The sequence below is a fragment of the Falco cherrug genome, chromosome Z, assembly GCF_023634085.1.
Source record: "Falco cherrug isolate bFalChe1 chromosome Z, bFalChe1.pri, whole genome shotgun sequence".
In the NCBI taxonomy this organism is placed as follows: domain Eukaryota; kingdom Metazoa; phylum Chordata; class Aves; order Falconiformes; family Falconidae; genus Falco; species Falco cherrug.
In genome coordinates, this window is record NC_073720.1 from 65317854 (window position 1) to 65341317 (window position 23464).

A 23464-nucleotide genomic window follows, 5' to 3' on the forward strand; every position below is an offset into this window, starting at 1 on the left:
TTGAGCCACATCAGTGAACCAGCCCCTGAAAGCAGCAGTAAACAGTGAGTAGGGCAGCAGGTGAGCACTCTGCAGAACAAGGTACCCAAGAGAGCTAGCAGTACCTGTAATAGATTTATTTACTCAATGGCATCTTACAAACATTTCCCTTTGAAAACCAGGAAAAAGCTGAACAACAGCCTGTTTTATGCACGTGCTCTCTCAGTGCAGTTCTTAATTTCTGCTCTGCTAAAGCAGGCAGTTGTGTAGGGCACCAGCACTGGTGTCTCTTTGCCGGTGTCAGGGCAGTAGAAACAATAGTGGCTATTGCAAGTGAGAGGCAAGAGCACTTCGAGCAGCAGCTATTGCTGAAGACTCAACTTTCCTGTCCTGTTCCCCTCCCAGAACCTGGCAGCAGCAGCAGCAAGTCTGGATTTCAAGTTCCCTTCGCCCGTGCATCCTTTTCATGCCAAGAACTCTACTCTTTATCACCGGAACACCGGAACTGCAAAAGTAACTTTTTCCTGTGCTTCTGGGAGAAGCCACATTTATTTTGTTATCTCTAGGATGCTTTTTTATGCATATCTCCAGCAAGGGAAAGACAGAATCTATGTTTGAGCAACAGGGAAGGGAACTGAGGGCTAAGTACAGGACCAGGATCACTCCTAGGATTGCCACTTGTTCATCTCACGCTTGCTCTACTGGTTTGCTTGGGCAGTGGCAGCTTCTCTTCACCAAAATGGGCACTTCTAGCTGCTGCTGGAGGCTCTTCCTTTTCACTAAACCAGGACTGATTACTTACCCTCAGTGAGTGATCTCTTTTCTCCTGTGACACTACTGCTGAGTATCCTGTAAAAGAAACTTCTTACAGCTCAGAAACCTGGTGCCTAGAGAAAACTGGCATTACACTGAGCAAAAGGATTTTATCTGGTTTCTTAATGGACAAGAAACATACTTCAGAAGCTGCCACAATTCTGGAGACATTTTCAAGGAAACCTAAAGCCATGTGACATATTTGATTCTTTAGCAAAGCTGTACATGGATATTATTTGATCAGGGTTCTCAGATAATAATCACAGACCTCTGGCAGAATTGTTGGTTGTCTTGACAGTGCTATAAAACTGTAAGTTATAAAGACCTCAATGGTTTTCTCTTTTAAGCCGCTCCTGCCTCAATTGAATTGCAGACCCATTACAAGAGAGCATCCTGAAAGGGAGCTCAGCAGGCCATCCTAGTTCAACTACCTGCCGTATGGCATTTCTGATGCTTGTTGCTGGCATGCCATTTCTGACAGTTGTTTCTCCCACCTGTTCTTAAAACCCTCCAATTGCGACATCTTCCTGCAGGCTATTGTTTCCAGTGTTGTTATTACTTGCGGAAAATTTTGCTAAGATGTAACATCCATTCCCTTTTCTACAGTTCTATATTCACTGCTTCTTGTTCTACCCATAGTAGGCAATGTGCACAGAAACAGGGATGGGGCATTTATTCCCATCCTCCTTTTCAGTTGTGTAGTAGAAGACAGTTGTCTTGACTTTGTCACTTAACTTTTTTTTTTTTTCTTTTTTTATTTTTCCCCCCTTTTTTTCCTTTTCTGGTAACTAACTCCTTTTCACTGTTTCCTTATGGCTTTGTACTTGTGCACTTTCGAGTTTCATTGTTTGATATGTTTCTAGGTGTTCTGTCCATTTTCACAGCTAAGAAAATGTAAAGATTATCTCCTTCTACTGCATGCCCATACAGAAATCTATCTGCATGCATATGCAGACACATACATAGATGGCCAGGCCACAGCTTTTGGCATTACAAAACCCCTCAGCTGGTCTCTATTCTGCAGTTTTTCAACGTTCTACATATATCTGCACACTATCTACATGTAAGTTTATGTTCATGTCTATACAGGAAGGTCAGTAAACTCCTTTCAGGCCTTTTCCCTTCCCTTCCCTTCCAGACCCACATGATTTTATTTTGTCTTTTCTTGGAGCAGTATCGCTAACTGACAAAAGAGATATGTAAAAGCTAGTTCCATATTCTAACAGCCTCAGGATTTCTTATCAGTTTCCCAAATATGCCAAGAATAATTATTTTCCTTCCTCCCGTACACTGCTTGCCAGTAAGCACACTAGCAAAACACCTAGCTGTTGGAGTGGGAAAGGAAGTGGCTGTGCAGACGTCAGAGTAGCGTTTTCTCCAGGAAACAGATGGCTTGAGCTAGTATTTATAGCTGTCCATATATGTTAGACAAAGGCAGTCAATGTTACAAAATATGGAGTATCTGGAAACCTGGTGATGCATCATTAAATGTGTGCAAGGAGTACAGAGGGTGGATGCTGTGTGTATCACCCATTCTTTATTTGAAAGAGGTTATGCAGCACGTTAAGAACCTACCTGATTTCTCCTGGCTGCAGTCTCTGATACTTGGATCAAAGTTACTTACTGACGTGTCATATAATGAAGAAAAGGTGGGTACAAATAGTGGCCAGTGTGCAAGAAGGTGATACACCAGTGATATTGTGCAGAGGCAGAGGACGAACTGCAGGTTATCCAGTGCTTGGGCTTTTTCACTTGAGTAATTTATTCAACATAGTTTGGTGTCCAACAGCCATTTTGGTTACAGGGCATGGGCTACACTTTGTGCTCACGCACAATGGCACACTTCCTTGCAACCTCACAATGCACTTATAAAGAGAAACAAGGTTATGCAAAAGCTAATAATGTTAAAGGTTATACTTGGGTACAGCTGATGTACAGTCAGAAAGACATTTCTGAACCTACAATAGGAAATGCAATATAATTTGGGAAATTATTCCTATTATGTCATTGAGAAAACATTTCATGACAGATAATTAAGCCTTGCAGCCTGATGCTACAAATGCAGAGACTACATTTTTCACAGACCTTTCTGTCAAATTTTCATCAAGTAGGTTTTTAAATGGCTAAGAAATATTTCAAGGGTGCTAGGAGCTGAATCTTAGTCTACATACAGACAGAAGTTGTCTCATGATGAGATCTGTTCACTAATCTTTTAACTCATACCTAGCATATGATGTGCTGACATTTTTACTTTATTTTTGACTGTGTTGCATGGCCATATTCTGACATTCCTGTAATGGTAGGTGATGAAACATGCAACAGACCAGCTCTCAGAGAACACGTTTTTGAGACAGTTACCATTTTATTATAAATAAATGGATGTTGGAGTACTTCCGCCCCCCGCCCCTGTTATGCTGTCAATTGTATTTTGTTATGCCATTGATCTTATGTCAGCTTGATGTTACGAAAAGGTTTCTGAATGACAGGTACAATGAAATGAGTATTAAATCTAAACTGTTTGTCTAACTTGTCTCCTTCATCTCCTTCATACACCATACTGACTACAGTTATTTTATTCATGAGTAATCTAGTAAACCAATGTTTTTGCCCTCTAATACAAAGACTAAAAGTCAAATAAATGAAATATTACTAGAATTCTGCTCCGCTACTGCAGAAAAAAGCTCACCATCCTGCTGAAGAAATAAAGTACTGTACTTGCAGTTTTGATACTGCATGCATCCACACACTGTCCATCTCAAATACCTGAAACAATCAAATGAGTCAGTCAACCATGAAAAACCAACACTCCTAGCAAATGATTTTCATTCTTCAAAAGAGGAGACCCAGAGATTACATGAAAATGGGAATGCACTACTGCTCTCCAGCACCTTATTTATCACCTTTGGTACAGAACTACAGGACAAACACAGAAAGGTCTTACTCTGACATCTTCGGGGGTGACTTAACATGAAAAGCCATTCTTTGTGTCTGTGGTGTCCACAGATGTAGTTTTACTACAACACACATTGGTTCACCAGCAAATGACTTCACTACCTTCTTCTGATCAGAAATTCCCAACTGGACAGGGGAGGATCTTTTCTGCCAAGGGTTGTAATCAAAAGGGGTTCGTGCTTCTGTTAGAAGCTTTGGCTAACTGATACTTTCTGAAGATGTTTGCTGGAAAATCCCTGATCAGCTCTTCTGCCTCTGGGAAATGCTTATGCTTTGCTGACAGAAGCCTGACTTACTCATGCCAGGAGGGATCTGCCTGGAGGATTATAAACCAAACAGAATGAGTTATGGCACCTGGATTCTATAGCTACTAAGGATACAAATATGCAGAGTGCACTCTTCAGCCAGATGAAGATCACAAATTCAGCATTTCTCTAATAGGCATGACATCAGAGTGTACCACATGTGGGCTTTGGGGCCCTAGGTAGGAAAACCCTTACCAATTAGGAACAATAAAATCAGCATTTATACAACAGGGGTTCAACTTTTCCAGAGATAAAACCCTCCAGACACTACTTTTCATGCTTACGTCAAGTGGTCCTCTCTTTTGCACTAGCTAGCCCTGAAACTGCCTTCTGCCCCAGTGTGCTCAGGAACCACGGACAGCCATATGCACAGTACGTGTAGCTCTCACTGTGGACACCCAGCTGTGCCCACCTGTAGTCAGTTATGCCCTTACCTCGGATGGGAGTCTTCAGCACAGCATCATCTACCTGGCAGATATCTTTAACCAGGGCCACCGAACATCTTCTGGCACCCAAATCTTATCTCACTTAGTAACCTCTATTGCCCTACAATACTTGCATAATTTGATTCACCATGTGCTGTAAGAGAATATACTCTTTAGAAATTGCAACCCTACAGAGAGCAGGTGGGTTTTAAATCTTCAGTCTTTAGAACAGGCAATTTCTTTCTTCCAGGATTTGACAATACTTACACCTCAGTTGGTTTCAAATCCTTTCACAGAAATTCAGTTTTATACCGTGCTTCAGCTAGGTACTAGAAATAACTATGGCAGACGTTACACATCTCCATCCAGTCCAGATCAATCAGCAGGATTGCTGCTTCTGCCATTCACATGACTGTAGTCAACACTTCACACTCTCAAAAATGCAAATTGCCAATTTGTTGTAAACCCATCTACCAGACACAGGATCTCTCCTTCTTATGCTCTCTTTCAGCAATCTGGCAATTGTGGCACATGTGTCTCTTCTCACTTTGCATTCAGATTTTTCATATGTACACAGATGAGAAGAGGCCAAGTCAGAAGTATTGCTGTTCCTGGATGACATATATATTCTTGGAGGTTTGATTGTTTCTTTAAACAACAGAGCTCGGGTCAGCTAGAGTGTTAGGTTTATTACTGTAGCTCAAAACTCAAAGTGTTGCCAAGTGACAGATAAGAACCGTGGAAAGAAACCCAGAATTTCATTTCTGTAGGTGCATGCTTTTATTATTTCTATTTGTGGGTCTTTCTGCTAATGTCTCAATTGGCTCCATTTCATTCAGTAGTACTCTGTCCTTATCCAAAGCCCATAAGCAGCATGCTTGGGGCATTCAGTCATCTTGGCCTATGGCAACTGTATGGCCAAATGTGACACCACTCTGAAGAGTGACCCAAAGAAAGACATTTATCTCACTTAATTAAAGGCATTCAAATACTTAGTAACTTTTCAAAGAGCTTTACTGCTTCAACTTCCCCCGTAGTAGGTAGAAAGGGACTGGTACTCCTGTAAATGAAATACCTACAATAGGTAGGATGAACCACACTCAAGTCCCATTCTCTTCCCACTGACCAGAAAGGAAGCCCAATGGTCAAGAAGAATACAGCAAAAGACAGGCGAGAGGAAATGCATGGAAAGCAACTCCATTGCACTTCATCAAAATCCTCCTGAGTATCCACATTATTTACTTGTTGGTTCTGCAATTGCAGGAATTTAATTTGCATAACCTCATAATTTTTTATGTCCCTGCCCACTGCAGGGAGGTTGAAACTAGATGATCTTTAAAGGTCCCAAACCACTTTATGATTCCATGATTATGTTTGTGACAAAAGAGTTCTTTGGCACACTTCCTATGACTTCCCTATGTTCTATTAGAACAGTCAGTAAAAGAAATCCTCACGTATTTGTATCTTTCTCATCAAACTGTGGCTGTCTTCAAATGGAAACAGATCAATATAATCGAAATAAAGCAAATATACACATACATATTTGATACAATTAGATGTGTCAAGTAAAGGTTGCATAGTAGTCTGGTTTTGTATGTTGTGCTGTATGAAACACTTGCAGAATGTGCTCACAGTTTACTAGAAATGAATTCAGTGAGGGGTTGCATTTTCTCTGAAAGGTTCAAAGAACATTCAATAAAAGGATCAGGACAGCTTTAAAAGAATACGGACTGGGTCTTAGCAGATTTCTTGGTAATTTGAACAGAGCTGAGCACATTGTCAGTGTTTGGCAAGTAACAATAAATGGTAATTTAAAATCACATTTATGTTTTCTTTTTATTTCTACACATTTTAAAGCTGAAAAAGGACCATTAAACATTAAAGCAGTTCCTGACTCAACTGACTGACTGAACTGAAATCCTGGACATTGTTTCATTACCAAACAAACACCAAAGAGACCAATAAAACACTTAGAGATCAAAAGATGAAAGAGTGAAGCACGAGAAGTATCTGCACTCAGTGTGTCCTATTAACACTGTCTTTATTTCCTTTTTACAAAAAATAGAAACAACAACAGATAAAAAATACTCAAAAAAAAAAGAATCACTGCTTTTGCCTTGGTCTCACTGAGGAGCTGAGCAGGCAGAGTCCTGGCTGAAACTTCAACAGTATAAGCCATTGACAAAAGGAAATCAAGATATATGACAATATATCCATGCAAGACACAAAGTACAAAATGTGGTCTGTGGCCCAACAAACACTTTGGAGGTTGCCTGTGTCCTAACAATTTTCAAATTGTTACTTTTGCTCACCCATGCCTTTACACAGCACAGCTTACAAACAAGTTACATATACACATATATCATAAAAAAGTTTTGTATATGGTCTAACTGCTACAAATTAAGGCATCCTAACAGCTGCTGTTTTGCTGGTGAGGGGTATGTCTCATACTAGTGTTTCAGAAGGATATGTTTCAGGTATTTCAGACAAAGTGAGACATCATGAGGTGTGGTTTAGAGGAAGAATTCCTGCAGCTCTGGTTCTTCAGTACTTTTTTGACTGTCAGATTTCTGGCTTTTCCTACTGATGTCATCATTCCTGGAGAGAAAAAGAAGAAAATTAAGCATGATAACACTAATAATATAAAGGGATTTGCCTTGTGTTTGTTTACCCTGGTTCATTCCATTTGCAAGTATTGAACTCTGAATTAATCTTTCTCTCTGGGCTTACTTCCCCAGACATGTACTGCACAAAATACTTCTCAATACTGTGATTCTTATTGACTTTCTTGTAGCTCTTATTCTGAAATCAAAACTGAAAACCAATGGCATGATGAAGAGCTTTTTAAGTCACAGCATTAATTAGTATACTGTCATAATGCTCTAGTAATAATGGACAGAATGTAAAAAAATTCCTTGTCCTTTAGGGAAAAGTACCATAGTGGTACATCAAGCATTAGACATATCCTATTTGGTTTTGACTCTACCTGTAAGGGAATCATCTAGTCCCCATTAATGATCAACACAGACAAATAAAACAACTTTAGAAGGTAATTCATTTGACTTAATTTATGTGTCTGCTTAAGCAGAAGATGGTGGCAAAAAGGCCATAGGAAAAATGGCAAGCAGTAATTCTCTTCCTGACATGGGACCTATATCTCTTTTAACACTGTAATTTAGGTAAAATCTCAATTCAAACATTTAAGATTTTATTACAAACAGATACAAGTATAATTTCTTTGTAGTGTGTCTTCATTTCCACACTGTAACTTAAAAAAGAAAGAAAAAAACCCTCACTCCTATTGATTGTGTATGAGGCTCAAATGATAGCTTGCCAATTAAAGTAGAAAAATTAAATACTATTTGTAACCCTCAGTTTCTTCACTTCCTTTCATATGCCCTTGTTCTGAATCCCCAGTCTGTTCTCCTCTCTTCAACTAATGTTCCAGCTGAAGTATTCTTGATTAAGCATCCAGCCAACAGCAAATTTCAAACAGGTTAAAAGGCTCATTTTTAGTTAGTACTGCTGTATAGTGAAACTCCGACAACACAATCCTTACTAGCTGGTGTGTTGCTGCAAAAGACAGATACTAGCAGGAGGTTAACCACAGCAAAGGGCAAGAGTATGTGTGTAAAAAGTCTGCCTGACACTCACATATTTGTGAGCCTGTTGCTTGTAAAACAGAATAGCTGTATTCCAGTCTACAATCACCATAAAGAACCAAATATCCCAAAGAGACTGATACTCAGGATGCTCACAAAACCTTGTGGTTACTTCAGAATTTAACAGAAGCTGATCTTCTTAGGGACCACGGCTGTGGGTCCTAATGAGAGAGCATAAGGGATAATTTTATTTTAAAATCCCCTTCATTCTTCTAAATTGCTGTTGCCACATACCCAAAACATGAACAAAAGACACAGAACTGAGCTAGGCAAGGCAGAATTTGTAGGACGGAGTCTGAGGAGGTAAAAGATGAGCAGTTAACTTCTTTGCCATAACTACTTTTTGGCACTTAATACACATTGCTGTTACTAACAGCATGTTTAGTGTTAGCCATGGAACTTTATTGAAGGATGCTTTCTAAGGCTAAGATTATTTACATCAATTAACTACTGCATTAGCTTAGACTTGCAGCACTGAAAGACCCTGTGGGCAGGTCCTCCAAGTAGAGACTAGGCACTCCGAAGACCCCCTTTTGCAGCCTAACAGTTGCACTGACACCTTGAAGAGGATCATTTTTAGCTAATGCAGATGCCTCTAAGTGACAATGTTGAACAGACATGCCTTTTATAATTGTGCCTGCTGATATGAAGGAAACTTATTACCAATATTACTAATTACTAGCCACATTTCTAATATCTTTTGGTGCCTGTGTCATCACAGAAATACTGAACGTCCCCTCATGCAACAGGCACTGATGCATACTCATAACAGTTCACAACAGAATGACTATAAATTCTCTGGGACAAAGCCTTAATTACTTTCATATTGATTTTATACTGTACTAGTTTGAATCATAACTATTTTATTAGAAATACATATAAGCATTCTTTTTTTAGAGTATATCTGAATTGTAATTTATTCAGCAGTAGATCTGTCAGTGGGATACCTGTTAGGTTAGACCCACCTACTGTTTTAGAAGCTTCTCCCGTCTGGTATCTGACAGAAACCTGATGGTAGGTTCTGCTGATTGCCCCTGACATATGAAGCAATTTTTGCTGTTGATAGCTGCAGCTAATGCATGGTTTTGTATTGATACGGTGAGTTAGTGCTTACTTTAATGTACTGCAGATCTCATATGATTTAAAGTGTGGGAAAGAACTGTTCATTGGCATACATGTAAGATGGAAAAAACTACAAGCATTTGCTTGGAGTCATAATATGCAAGAAATTAGCCAATCCTTCCAAAAGCGGAAAAAATATCCCAAGCCATCCTGAACATCCCAAATTTACTCTAGGGCCCTAACAAAAATAGGGTGTATAAAATTTTAATCAGACACTAGAAAATTTAATAAAATCCTCTACTACTAAGCTGTGACCAGTTTGAAAAAGTAAACTACAAAACCTTGATGTACTTGGGTATTTTGAATGAAAAAATGAAACAAACTAAATAAAGAGAAGCTAAAGAAAAGAAGCTGAAAACTGGCGGGCTGGAATGCCATCTGACTGAAGATAGATTTTGTATAATGACTTCAGATTTCAGAACATTCTAATAAAATTCCCTATATAAAGCTCTAAAGTTAAAATGGTTTTGGGATTGTATCCAGAAATATAACTCCCCAATATAACAGTCTACAAAGGTTTAAAACACCAAGACTAGACACTTTTCTAGAAAGGTGGGTTTTTTTTCAAAAGAACTCTGCAGTGGTAATTACACAGCCTCCCTAGACCATCCAGTGAAAATTCAGACAGTGTCCAGGGGCTTGTAGCGTACATGACGGTGATGTTGTATTATTTAAATTTCACAGGCTACAGGGCAGCATGCAGCAGTCTAAGAACAGGCACACATTTTGCTGTTCAAAAATCACAGCCATACCAAAAGGCATCACAAACACTAGCTCAGAAGCTCGGAGAGCCTTCAGGTCTGTGTTCTGCTTTCATCAAGCACAATACATCTTCCCTTCTTATGTGATTTTTGGAAATCTCCTGCCACAGACTCTGGCACACAATTTGCCCACCTCTGTCCTAACCTGTGGGTACAGCAACAGCCTCCTGAAGCTGTACCCCTAGTGCACTCTGCTCCTTGTTCCCTACTCTCTGGTTTTCCACATGCCGACCACCATGGGGGCATCCTCAGGACTGGTACCCAGATCAGCAGTCCTGGAGGGACAGCCAGGAGTCCAGGACCAACCTTCACCCTCCCAGCAAGTGACTCTGCAGTGGCAGCCAGGCCTTCCCAGTCTCTCGCTGCTTCTGGGGAAATACCATGCTGCCAGGGATTTGTCACAGAAAAGCATCTGCACAAAGCAATACTGAATTGCAACAACTGGCTACATCTGGGAGATGGCTCTAACTTTAAGGATGAAATCAATGGGTTTGTATTACTCCAGAGTCTGGACAGACAGACGGGTGCTTTGACTGGAGGCTGCCCACTGATGCTCCCTCAAACTGCTGCTGTGCGGTCAGTTTCCGTACTAGAATTTCTCTCTTTGCTTTCAGAAGCGAATGAAACTGCCTGGAAACCTTACAGTTCTGCTCCTGGTTTCACATATACTGTGGCAATGACTTCAGAACAAAATTCCCATTTCCACCATGGAAATAGGAGTTTTTAAGTATGGGAAGTGCCTGGCATTAGAAAACAAGCAAAAAAAAAAAATTATTACACATTTAGAAAAGGGTAACTTAAAAGTAATTTAGGTTCCCGAACTGCAGAATGACTAATTTACAATTTCCCAGAAGTATCTTTGTATCTATAATTTTGGTGTGAATAGCAATCATTTCCAGGCCTAATTAAAGCATCTGCATCTCAGCGTAACAGAAAAAATTATCATCACAAGAATTAGTGAGTGTTAAGGGTTGATAAAAATGACAGGTACTTTTAACAAAGCATTTTCTTAAAAAAATCCCACATATTATCAAATGATGTTTTTTCCAACATGTCTTTATGGACCTTGAGGGACTGGTCTCTATCTGACTGAATACTCTTGATGAACCACATCTAAATTAAAGAGTTTGAACACAGTCAAATTTACCAGAGTTTTAAAAGACAGATTTAACTTCAAAGTCTGAGAGAGAGTAAGAAAAATGTGTGAAAAGAGGACAGCACTAGACTTACAGTACAGCATTCTGCCTCATGTTGTCTGTACTCTCCATTTAGATACGAACTCTGGTTTTTTTGCTCTCCTCAGGAGAGGAAATTTAATTTCCATTCTCATCTGGTACTTGACTTTCATTCAACAGAGGCTGAATACTCAGCCAAAGTGCACTATACTCCCTGGTGGATTTACGAGTATGAATACTTTCTATACTTGCTTGGATATGAAAGCCTGTAGCCAGTTCAATGGTGACATCAACAGAAATCCATCACAAATTTCTGCTTTTCTAGGAATTTAGATGTTCATTTGTTCATCTATTTCCTGTCTTGTGCATCAACGAATTCCAGTATTTCAGTTATGAATAACACTAGCAGACACAGGCAATTTGAGAAAAAAAAGCAACTGAGGTGCTAAACATCAACATGCATATGCACATACCAAGCATAGTTACACAGAAGTTCTTCATTCAGCATGCTAGAAGAAAGACTGGTGTAGCTGAAGTGAGGACCCTAAGGAAGTACAACATCATATCAGTTAAAAACATGCACTGAGGTTACCACATGCGTAATGGAGGTCTACCAAAACATGCGGTCAAATAGCCACAACATTTTAACAGATTTCTTTTTCAGTTAGTAAATGAGGTTGAATCTGTTACCCCTTTAAGATGTGCGCCATGGTCCTTTGTGTTGGTATGAAAATATATTCTTCCCACTGTTTCGATGTTGGCAACTATGACATGCAAACATGGCCTTTTCACAGACAACATGCATTTTACAGCGCAAGCATCAATACTGTTATAATTACCTCATCAAACTCTTTAGATTTCTTAGAGAACTATGAAAAATGCTTGTGACCTTGCAATCTATCAGAACATCTTTGAAGACAGACTGTCTTTTCCTCTGTCACTATAAAATCTGAATCACTCTTGAAAAAAAATTGCCGTCGTGTAATGAAAATACTTCTATGTTAAATTGGCTGTTCAACTAGACGGTGTATGTCTTTAAAAGCCCCAATCAGTAGTTCATACTGTGATTCTGAGTAGACTTTAACAAATGTAGTCCCACTTCAATTTACCCTATTAGGTCTCCTTTGAATTTTTTATTTCATTTCACATTCTGCTATAGCACTACTGCTCCAGCAGTACCCATTAACATGGCCTGCTCAGTGTTTTCCAGCTCTCTCTTTCCACTGTTTCTTTTCCATACTAATTTTGCCTCCTCTGTGCCTAAGATTTTCCTGCGTTTTTCTCCCATTACCTTGTCATACTTTTTACAGTATATAATTCACTGTTCCTCCTCCTCCTCTTGGCTGGCTTTATGTTCTTTTTTTTCATCTTGAAATTATTCTTTTGCCTCATGTCTTTCCATCCACCCCTTCCCTCCCATCCTGTCTTTCACAGTGGATTAAATCATCTACCATTCCTTCTCACTCAACTCTTTATTGTATCTCCAGATGCTCGCACGTCTCTCTGCTCCACAAACACACTGTGCTCACAGTATTTCCTAATTCTGCCTCTTTCATGCAATACCTCTTCCTTTCTCTTGGAAGATACATTTGGTCAAAGTATTTTCCCCTTTCTTTTGAACAAGACAGCCAGCCTCCTAACTGGAGACACCCTCTTTCTGTTGGGATCCCAGAAAGGGCACTGTGTTGACTGCAGTGAGGGGATTATCTAGGTCCAGTACATTTTGCTACAGACCCACCATATGATCTGGCATGAGAAGACTCTGTGCTATAAGGAGAGGGTGGGTAAAAAGAAGGCTGGGTAGTGACAGCTTCAACACCTAGGGGATGGCCGTAGCTCCCACAGAAGCAGGAAGGACCATTCCTGCTATTTTTTCTTTATATTCTATCACTTATTTTTATCCTGTTGGCCTCATCGGTCTTGGCTCTAGGACAGGACAGGGCCAGTCCTTCAGTTATTTACTCTTCAGAAATCCCATGGACTCAAGTGTGACATTCTCATTGTATGACTTGTCATGCAGAGCAACATCAAACATAATTTTCAGGTGAGTCATGTCTCTGTGGAAAGCTTTCAACACAGAACATGTGAACCACGGGCACTAAGAGTAAAGGCTCTGTACCCAAGCAATATCTGCTAGTCCTTGGAAAAGCCTTCCAAAATTAAAACACTGGATGGGCTTTCTACAGGTCAAACAGAGTGAAGTATTGGTGTGCATCCTTCTGCTATAGAAAGGCAGGAAAAAGCAGCTGTCAAACTTATTACTTAAAGAGAGAAGAGAAAAAAAAATGCCCTTCCTCCTTTCAGTGCACTCACTGGCTTGTTTCTTCCTTTTGTAAGAGCTGCTGGATTTCCCTTGCTGTCTGCTGTCTTCCTTCCTAATGAGGTAAAAGGCAGCGTTGATGAGGTTTTGATCAGGTTTGCAGTTTGACAGTTGTTGTTGTTATTTTGGTTGCCACTCAGCGTCTCCATTATGGACCGAAAGGTTCCAAAAGGCCTTTTCAGCTGGTCCCCCACTGGCTCCCCAGAGCTGGGGGGAGCCCGAATGAGTCCTTTGCTCTGGTCTTTATCCTTTTCCTCATTCAGTTCTGACTCTGCTAGCTCCACCTGCACCACAGGCTCCTCGAAAGTCACTCGGAGTTTCAGATTTTGGGAGGTTCTGCGCTTTGAAGACGGAGACTTGAGAGCACTCTTAGGGCTGGTGGCAACCTTTTGAGCAGTGGCACTGTCCATGCTGGATGGAGAGTTGTCTCCACAAAATTGGCTCTGAGGAACACTACCAGACTGATACGGGGCTTCATTATCTGGATCGCTGCTCTCTGAAGTAGGGGACGGACTGTGGCCATCCACGGACTTAGAGGCCCTGATACCAAAAGGGAAGCGGCGCCCTGCTGCAGAAGTGTGTTTCTTAATCATCAGGTGCAAACTCTCTGTGCTTTCAACACTCTCCACTATGGGCTGAGGTCTTGGTTTGTCAGTTCTTTTCACAGAGGTGTTCTTGTGGTCCTCAGAATTAGCTGAGTCTGTGTCAGACTCGCTGAGTGACCTCTGCATTAGCTGTCTCAGTCTAGCTAACTTCAGCTCCCTTTTCTCTGGCAAAATCTTCTTCACGTTCTTGGAGGATGCATGAGCATCCTGAAATTCCAAAGTCAGCTTTTCCTGCATACAGACATTTTCAGAGATTTCCTTCCCCAGCAACTGGCGCAAGATTTTATCTGAGTCCTCATCTTTTATCTTGGCTCGACTGCGACTAGAAGTTCCCAAGCTGCCAAGAATCTGAATCCCATCTTGGGTGTTCAATTTACTTTTTGGTGGAGACAGTTCATCTGCTTCAGATGGTTTCCACTGGGGTTTGCCAGAAGCAGGAGATGATGGCAAGCTTAAAAAAAAAAAAAAAAAAAAAAAAAAAAAAGAGGAGGAAATACCATAGCCAAATTAATGCACATATAAAATGTGAAACTGCCATTTCCAGTGTATGTGTCTGTCTCAGCTTATTGTTACTTATCCTCTTCATCGCTACTCACATGGAATTCATTACCATGATGCCACAGTGAAGATTACACAGAGGAGGATGTAACCCTGCTTCCACTCCTAATTAGGATCTGAGTCTCTTCACTTTCTCTTACAAACAAAATTCCTTAAAATCAAAACTTGGAATGGTTATTTCAATGCCAAAGATGACTTTCTGAGGGAAACTTTAAAGAAACTACTGTTTCCTATTTGTAGGAGTTGACATGTCTTAAAAGGCAAAAAAAAAAAACCCTCAAGGCCAAATGCCTACTATCCAAGTCACATCATGATACAAAAGTAGCTTATTCTAAATACTGTGAAAGCACCATCTGTCTGCATAGCAATGATTTCATAAATCTAAACTTCATCTGGTATTAATAATAGTCTTATAAGACCTCATAAAAAGTCAGGGCCATTTGCACTCAAAGCCTTTTCAGATACGAAATACTGAAAAGCGTGAGAAAGGTGACATGAATTTATTTAAATACTATTACAATAATAAATCAAATTTAGAACTCCAAATGTTATATATCAAGGAAAACGCAATCTCAGGTAAGTCTGATTTGCAAAGAACATAAATTACAGAGGCCAGTTCTTTCCCCATGACATATGCCAGAGCTCATAATACTCCACATTCTTATTTTAAACCACCTTTCCTCTAAGCAAGGGTAAGGTGACAAAATTAAGGTTGGTGTGAAGCACTGAATTAATGTATTTTATTTCTTTCTTGACAAGCAACTTCTACTCTGATGAGTCTATAGTTCTCACAGTGTACAAAATTCACACACCTATACTGGCTACCTTATCTTCAACTAATTTTGCACTTTTTCTCCTGTGGCAAAGTGAAACAGACACTGAAGAATACGCACGTATCTACAATAGACATTCCTAGTAAATGGGATAGGTTCTTTTAGATCTGCTACTGGTTCCTTGGATCATGATAATATCCACAGTGAGTTTTAGCTGGAAGGAAAAGTAGTAACCAACTATGAAATAAAATAATCATCATTTTCAGACTTGCTTATTTGGCTAAAAAGATATTGAAACTTACCCTTTAACAGGAATAATGAATGATGAGAGATCTGCTCTCACCTGATCTTATCTAATAGAAAGAAAAACAGTCCTGGTGTTCAACAGGACTCAGATGCGAGACCACTTGGAAAGACCAGTCAGCAAAAATCACAGAAACCAAATGAGCTGGAAGACCGTGTTTGCTCCCATTGTCCCTGTTGAGCTGGTAGGCAGGGAAGACAAAGATCATGATTCTAAAAAAACCAACAAGACAACTCTTTCCAGTGTGGTTTTCTACTTCAGCAGGAGTCTGGAGTTTACAGTCCTTTCCTAGCTGACGTTCCTTTACACAAATGCATTTCCAGTCCCAATGCCTTTGTCATCTACTTTTGCAACTATTTGCACTTGTCTAAAACACAGACTCAGAAATTCAGAGATATGCAGCACTTGTCCAGAAAAGCACTTGAGATTCTTTGAGAATGGAAAAAAAGCAGTCACTGATCCTGAGTTCATGCTTGATGACCCAAAGCTCTGACCATCAATGACTGCAGAAGCTCTTACGCTGGCTTTATATTTTAACATATAAGTAGCTCCCTAACAACTCTGTAACAGGAAGAAGTGCTGTATATGTCTTCCAGAGAGGAACTCAGATAGAAGATATAGATATAGAAAAGAATGATAAATCAAGTCCTATTTGCATGTGAGTAACTTAATTCCCTTCAAAGTCTTCTTCAGATTGCTATCAGAGAGAAGTCGTGTGCTTGCTTCACTTCCATGCATCACGCTGGAAGTCCATGGCAGAAGTCAGAGAGATATGTTAGCAGACTCCAGATCCAGTCCTATGCCTTTACCTTCCTCCTCTTTAATGGTACTCAGTTTGTGTCTATTTCTAGGACTTCTGACAGGATATGTAAACAATACATAAAATTTCTGGAGTTTTGACATTTTATACAAGCTACTGCAGCCAAAAGATTTAATGAGTGTAAGGAGTCTCATTAATATGAAATCAGGTTTTGTTTTTGGTAACTGGCTTTTTGAATTATGGCTGGCAATAATGTACAGTGGAACACCACAAGCTCAAACTTTACAACTTTCCTAGGGGTGTCTAGGTTCCTCTGCTATTCATCTAATACAAAATATATTTTATTCCACTGTAAATCTGATTTTCACTCTGCTGGGAAACAGGGACTATTCACTTCATACTCAATATTTCTCATATGTATACAACATCACACACTGTCAAATTCTAGAAATCCAGCTCCAGGCCCATGAGGTAAAACCCCATATTTAGTTTACAGAACACATCTATTATTTACATAGGTCACAGATTCTCTTGATAACTGATATGCCACAAAACTGTGTAAATCCAGGCTGCTGCACAATTCCAGGCACCTTACCTTGGGGATGTGGGCAGTGACTTGCCCTCTGACCGCTGGGCTTCTAAAAGCTGCTGGAGTTGGTTCTGTAATGTCACACGTTCCACTGTCTGCCTGCAGGAAAATGTAAGACTGTTTACCTTGAACTGTAAAACTGTCAGCATTAGTAAGCTGTACGATAACTGACACTACCCGTTCAGCCTTGTATTCAGAAAGAAGTCCTCTTCACCTATACTTTACATAGTAAAGAAATAAAAAGAGAAATTATAAATAGTAACAGAGAGTTTGTACTTGCGGACATTGTGTGACCACTGTACAAGACCAATTGAGAGACACTTGTCTTGAGATTATACTTTACATAAGGACAAGTGTGGGACCATATGCAGCTGTCAATTGGAACCGAGTGATCCACAAGAAAATAATAGTCAGGAAACAAATATATGGCACAGCAAACTTAGGGACACTTGGTTCTTACCCATTTGTGTAAAGGAAGAGGAAAGGGCCAGGTTAAGAAGTCACTTACATTTAGTGGATGGCTTTTACTCAGCTAAATAGCTCAGACAAGTGCTCTCTCCATTTCTATCCGCAAATGAACTCAGAGAAGCCTTTGCCCACCAGGAAGGGCTGGTCCAATCTTCTTCAGCTGCAGGATGGAGCTAAGTACGACCTCTGTGTATTCAGGGGAGTAGAAAAAACTACACCTGCTTGCTGCCCAACCTTACCAAAAGTCCTACCTGTGCTCTGCACCCACCTTATACTCAGTAGTGCTGTACCTACTGCAGTCTATCACTTTGTGTGGTGCTGTGATCTACACTGCTTTGTAAATAACTTTAGAGACCAATGTTTAAAAAAATTGTAATAGTAGATATATATCATTAGTAATACGAAGTGACATCCATACCAGAAACTCCATTTACCACAGAACTGTAACCACAATCTCTGTTCTCCTGCCTCATACTTATTTCCATAGAAAGGACTCAGTTGAACCAGACAACCTGCAAACCTTCAAGCAGTTCTATGAAAACAAAGCAATGGATCAATTTGCCACAAAGAGTTCTTCTACCTCTCCCTGCTCCCATCCAATTTAGACCTTCCATTCTAACATCAAAACATCCCTTTAGCTTGTCGACCACCACAGATAGCATTCAATTTTGTTTAGTGCCCTGTAAGTTCCAGTGCCTCTAAACACTGCACAGACAGAATTGTCGGGAAACTACCAGAACACAAGAGATGTACAGCTATACTGTCTTTCACCTAGATTACAAATGGTACATTTAGTTTTATTCCCTGACAAAATGACCATGTGAAAATGGCTTTTTATCTGGTTCTCTCAGGATCTGTTTCTGTTCCTGCAGAAGTAACATAGTTTTAGTACTTTTATTCTTGTTGGATCTGCAGATCTAATACAGTTCTCCACCAGTGAGCTGGACTCTTTCCTAGCTCGCATGCCATCAGAGAAGAGTTAGCTGAGTTCCAAATGCAGTCTTTATAACTGGCAATGTCAAAGCCAGAAAGAATCCAGATGACTTTTTAGACTAGGGGCTGTATTTGCAGGGCTGGCAGAAAACAAATGTTTTACTTTCAACGTATCAGAGTGGATCTAAAAAGTGCTACAGAAATAAAGGTGGGATCTCAACATATTGCCTTGCTATCACATTTTACAACACAACCATGCTTTATGTACATCCTTTCTTCCTTTAATTTTCCATCTTCTTTCCTCTTGCCTACACACCGCCTTAGACTATTTTAAAATTACTCCTACCATCTGTCAACATTGGCTTATATTGCAACTCCCCAGATACTCTCTTTTAAGAGCAAGGGAAATTTTCATTTGAGATTAGACTGTGATGCAATTTATCTGTTTTATTTGCCTTTTATGCTTCCTTCAACTTCTATTTCTAAATATCTAAATAATGTAGCTAACAGCTTCCTACGCTTTTAGGTTTAATGGAAATTTCTGACACCTCTTCTACTGAGTTAATGTTCTCATACCACTTAAACATTTTATTGTGCTAAAAGAATTAAAGTTTCCTCCATTTTCACTAGTTAGTAAATAGCTCACAGAAATCCATGCATCTTGCCAGCACTATCCCTGAAGACATATAACTAGATATATATCTATAAAAGATATATATACCTAAAATAAAATTGAAAACAAGGGATCACAACTTCGTGGAACAGCAATATTTTTAAAGTATTAAACCTAGACTGATTTAGGAAACTAGATCACTGTAGCTTCAGGGGTAAGAGGGTCCACTTATTTATGATATTTAATGCCCCAGTTCTGAGGGTCTTAGCTTAGACGACGTTCCCAGTAAGTAATATGTAAGGACTCTTCTGTGTCTACTTAGAAATTGTGGACCCCAGCTACCTCCTAATGAAATCAAGGAGCTCATTAACTGAACGGGCAACAGGCTAAGATACTGGACTCTGCTGAAGTATCTTTCATAGTATGTTGCCTTACTTTTCTGTTTTGTTTCAAATAAAACAAGAATGGCCACACTACAAAGCAGAAAATAAAACAGCTTAACTAAGTGAAAAAGAGATGAACATTGTAAAGTATATACTGGGTTTCTTACGGTATGTCTATATAACACTTACTACCACAAAAAAAACACCCAACAACCCAGCCTCAACCAACAAACAAACCAGCAACTCATACACACCTTACCATACTACAACAATAATTTTTTATTCACCTATTCTTACAGCTATTCGTATGAAGTTTCAGGAAAATCATGGATTTTTGTAACAGAACACAGAAAAGTGGTGGATGTAACAGAGGATATTAAAGTACTTTCTCATCTTCGTCTTTTGACTCATGGTTTGCTTTGATCTTTGCCTTGCCTTGCTTTTGATAGTGTATCAAAAGGATCAATAAGTGTCTCCATTAATTGCTTTGCACATTCAGGTCCATAAACATAGGACAGTCAACCCTTTGGGAATGCAGGTAGAAAAGTCTGTCATCAAGCAGCATTGTAAAAGTCATCTAGGGAAGCATTAATTTTATGTCATTAGTTCTGACTTGGTCTCTTCAGGCCAGGAAAGCCCAAACAATACAAGTAATTACTACTAGTGTCATCAGTGTTAGAAACCATGTATTTGTGCAGGCAGGCATTTTCTACACTAGCAACTAAGGTTTTTTTAGGAAGATGAAATCAGTGAGGGAATAACTAAGATTGTAAGACCTATGGAGACCTCTGGAAATAAAATGAAAGCCAATATTTTGTATAGACTTTTGTGACTGTCCTAAGCATTTAGTTTAGTTCAGAAAGTCCTAGTGGACTGACCAAACTTCTTTAATTAGCAAGAGATGCAAGCCAAAGCTTTAGTTTTGAAGCCAGTAACAGAAGTATTTGTGGGCCAGTTTTCTTTTTACCTATTGAAAGAATTGCTTGGTTCCTTCCCTGTTTTGGGGAAAAGTCTCTGTTAATCCACTTGTGAAGATTTGATGGAACATTTGTAGTTACTACTTATTTCTTTCTTTCCAATATAAAGGCTTTTCTCTCTGAGCCTACTCAGAAGGTTTTGCTATACTCCTCTGTGTTTGTCAGCTGCTTTGGATCAAAGAGCTGAAAGATGTGAAGACTGTGGCAAAATGTGATTTTATTGCTTCAGTATTGTGCCTTCTTTCAGGGATTGCTCCCAAGAGTGTGATGGACTGGGATAACTTCTCTCTAAAACTGTTCTCTGTTGCCTTGATGACTGGAAGAGCTAAGAAGAAGAGAATGAAAGACAGTACTTCCTTCTTTGGTTTAGGACCTTCGAAGACAGGTCGTGCTAGGTGCTAGTCTCAGACAGTTTCTGCACTGCTGCTCTTGCACAATATCAGCCATTCCACTCTTTCTGTGGCTGCGGACATACAGTGTTATCAGAGAGAAGCTTTCACCCCTGGCTAATAAGGCACCCTGAGTAAAAGAAGATTGCCTGATCAGCTCATATTTACAGCAGCTGTGGGAAGGCTGGGAAGCATATAAGGGCCTTCTGTGTTGATACTGACCATTCAAGTCATGATACAATCATAACCCCTTTGTCTCTAGAACAATGTCCATTAACAGCAGCAGAAGTATGTGGAGAGAATGCAGGAAAGCCATCTCAGCTGCCCAAGTTGGAGCTATTCCAATGCAACAGCAGTTTGAAGTGACTCGGTTGGTAGACTGGACTCCCATCTGTTGCCATGTGGTGCTTTCAGGATCTTCAGAGGTGCTGTGGCAAATGAATTCTCCTGCTACTTTGTACCACGCTTGGATTTTTATGCAGGATGGGGCTGCTTAACAGGGCAAGAGTCTTCTTCCATCATCCCCTGTAGCTTCTGAGCATGGGCCTCAGAACATGGTCTACTGCTTCTACCGGAGCTACTCACAGCCTGAGGCTGGAAGCCCAAAGAGCCACGCAGAAGCTGCTCTTTCAAGCAGAAAATAGAATATTTCATTGCCTCAGTAGACAGCAACAGGGTTGCACAAGAGACTCACATCTCTTTGTGGAAGAGGAAGAAAAAGCTGCTGCTGTGCTTACTGGAGCTAAATCTGAAGCCTGAAAAAACAGGCTGCTGAAGGGAAGCAGATTTAACTCCAGCTGAGACAAGCAAAGGAACCCATCAGGGGCCAGATAAGAATCGTTTAAATGACTTCCTATGTAAGCAGTCTGTGAGATGACAAAGGGGAAACGGGGAAGTGTTAATGCTTTTGTCAGGAAAGTCAGAACTAGACTATTTCTGTGGGGGTAAACAGCCTGCAGACCGACACAAATCTTTCTTTTCTGTGAGAGGTAACACTTACATCAAGCACAGGGTATGCACTGAAGAGAACAGACATGGAGAATCTGGCTGCAATTTCTGCTTCCTGATGTGTGCAGTTTTCTTCTGCTAAGTTATGGGGAAAATTAATTTAATTATATACTGAGATGAGTCAGACACTAATGCATGCTACTCGGGAAGTACCCTGTATTCTGTTTTTTCCCTTTATATCAGCTTATTTGTGTATTTTAGGATTTCTTAGCAAATGAATCAACTATAAAATATCTGGTACTTTAAAATGTCCAGTGAACAGGATCAGACTGTAAAATTATGAAACCGGAAAAATATAATAATCCTTAGTTCACTGTTTGTTATTTATGAGAATCTAAATGTAAAAGAAGAGTGAAGACATCACAAAGAGAAAATGTCTTTATAATATAAAACTTAGAGGATCAAACAAAAATAAGCATACTTCAAATGCAGACAGGTGTTCTGTAATGACAGAAAGGACTGCTACTACACATCCTTTTGCTGTAAAAACACTACAGAATAGATACCTATAGTTAAAAGGGTGAATTAACAATGCAGATAATTTTTACCCTTATTTTCATGATATCCGGTTTGAAACTAAAAATTGCATCACTGTAATGGGTTGGTCCCAGCTGGCAGCCAAGCACCCACACAGCCAGACTCTCACTGCCCCTATGCCACAGTGGGATGAGGGCAAAAAATAGGAAGAACAGAGGCAAAAAAGCTTGTGGTCAAGACAAACCCAGGGAGATTACTTACCAACAACTGTCATGGGCAAAGAGCCTCAAATTGTGGAATTTAATGCAATTCATTGCCAATTAGCATAAATATTTAATTATTGATTCAGGTACACGGGAAAAATGAAGGGACAGACACCCACCCCCTATTTAAAATACCTATCCTCCCTTTCCAGGGCTCAGCTTCACTCCTAGGTTCATCTGCACCCCAGGCCCCTCTTCTCCCCCATTCTCAGGCTTCACTCCAGACACCTCTCTTCCCCTCTTGCCATTGCTGCAGGTTACACCCAGTCTTTACAGTGAGGCAATGCGCAGCACAGGTCAGGGTTCATGTGTAGCAGTTTCTCTCTGCTGTTCCTTCTTTCTCACTTTCCCCTGTGCTCTAGTGTGGGCCCTTTACAGGCTGCAGTCTATCTGGGGAAGCACCTGCTCTGGTGTTGGTTTATCCATGGGCTGTAGTCCTTTCAAGGGGCACACTGGTTCCAGCACGGGTGCTTACTCCATGGGCCACGGTCCCTTTGGGGAGTGCCTGCTCTGCCACAGTGTACTTCCTGGTCCTCTGACCTTGCTCTTCTCTCTGTTTGTCACTCTTCTGTTCCCTTCTCCTCTCTGGCATTTTCTGCCCCTTCTTAAATATGTTTTCACAGAGGTGCCACCAACTTGGTTGATGGGCTTAGCTGTGCGCTGCAGTGGGCCTGTGGCAGAGCCAGTGGAACTAGCTGTGGCCAGCAAAGGGCAGCCCCTCACCTGTTCTCACATAGGCCACCCTTGCAGCTCCCCTGCTAACAGTCTTGTAATTTATACCCAGTACAATTACACAGATGCTGCTTGCATAAACTGACATGGTCTCCTCTAAACATGCGATTGTCAGAAG

The 23464-nt window shown here is 40.2% G+C and overlaps 1 protein-coding gene across 3 annotated transcripts in view; it reads right to left on the minus strand.

Annotated features, from left to right (window-relative positions):
• Positions 1 to 6498: 6498 nt before the first annotated feature.
• SNCAIP (synuclein alpha interacting protein) overlaps positions 6499 to 23464 on the minus strand; it is a 91337-nt gene continuing 74371 nt past the window's right edge. For 2 of the 3 annotated variants that reach the window (XM_055699613.1, XM_055699615.1), the window contains 4 exons: positions 17110 to 17202; positions 13508 to 14570; positions 11668 to 11738; positions 6499 to 7072 (listed from right to left, as the gene is read on the minus strand). In XM_055699613.1, the coding sequence (XP_055555588.1) occupies positions 6988 to 7072; positions 11668 to 11738; positions 13508 to 14570; positions 17110 to 17202 (1312 nt within the window). In that variant the 3' untranslated portion in view covers positions 6499 to 6987. The remainder of the gene's footprint in view (positions 7073 to 11667; positions 11739 to 13507; positions 14571 to 17109; positions 17203 to 23464) is intronic. The other variant, XM_055699614.1, reaches the window with a different exon arrangement.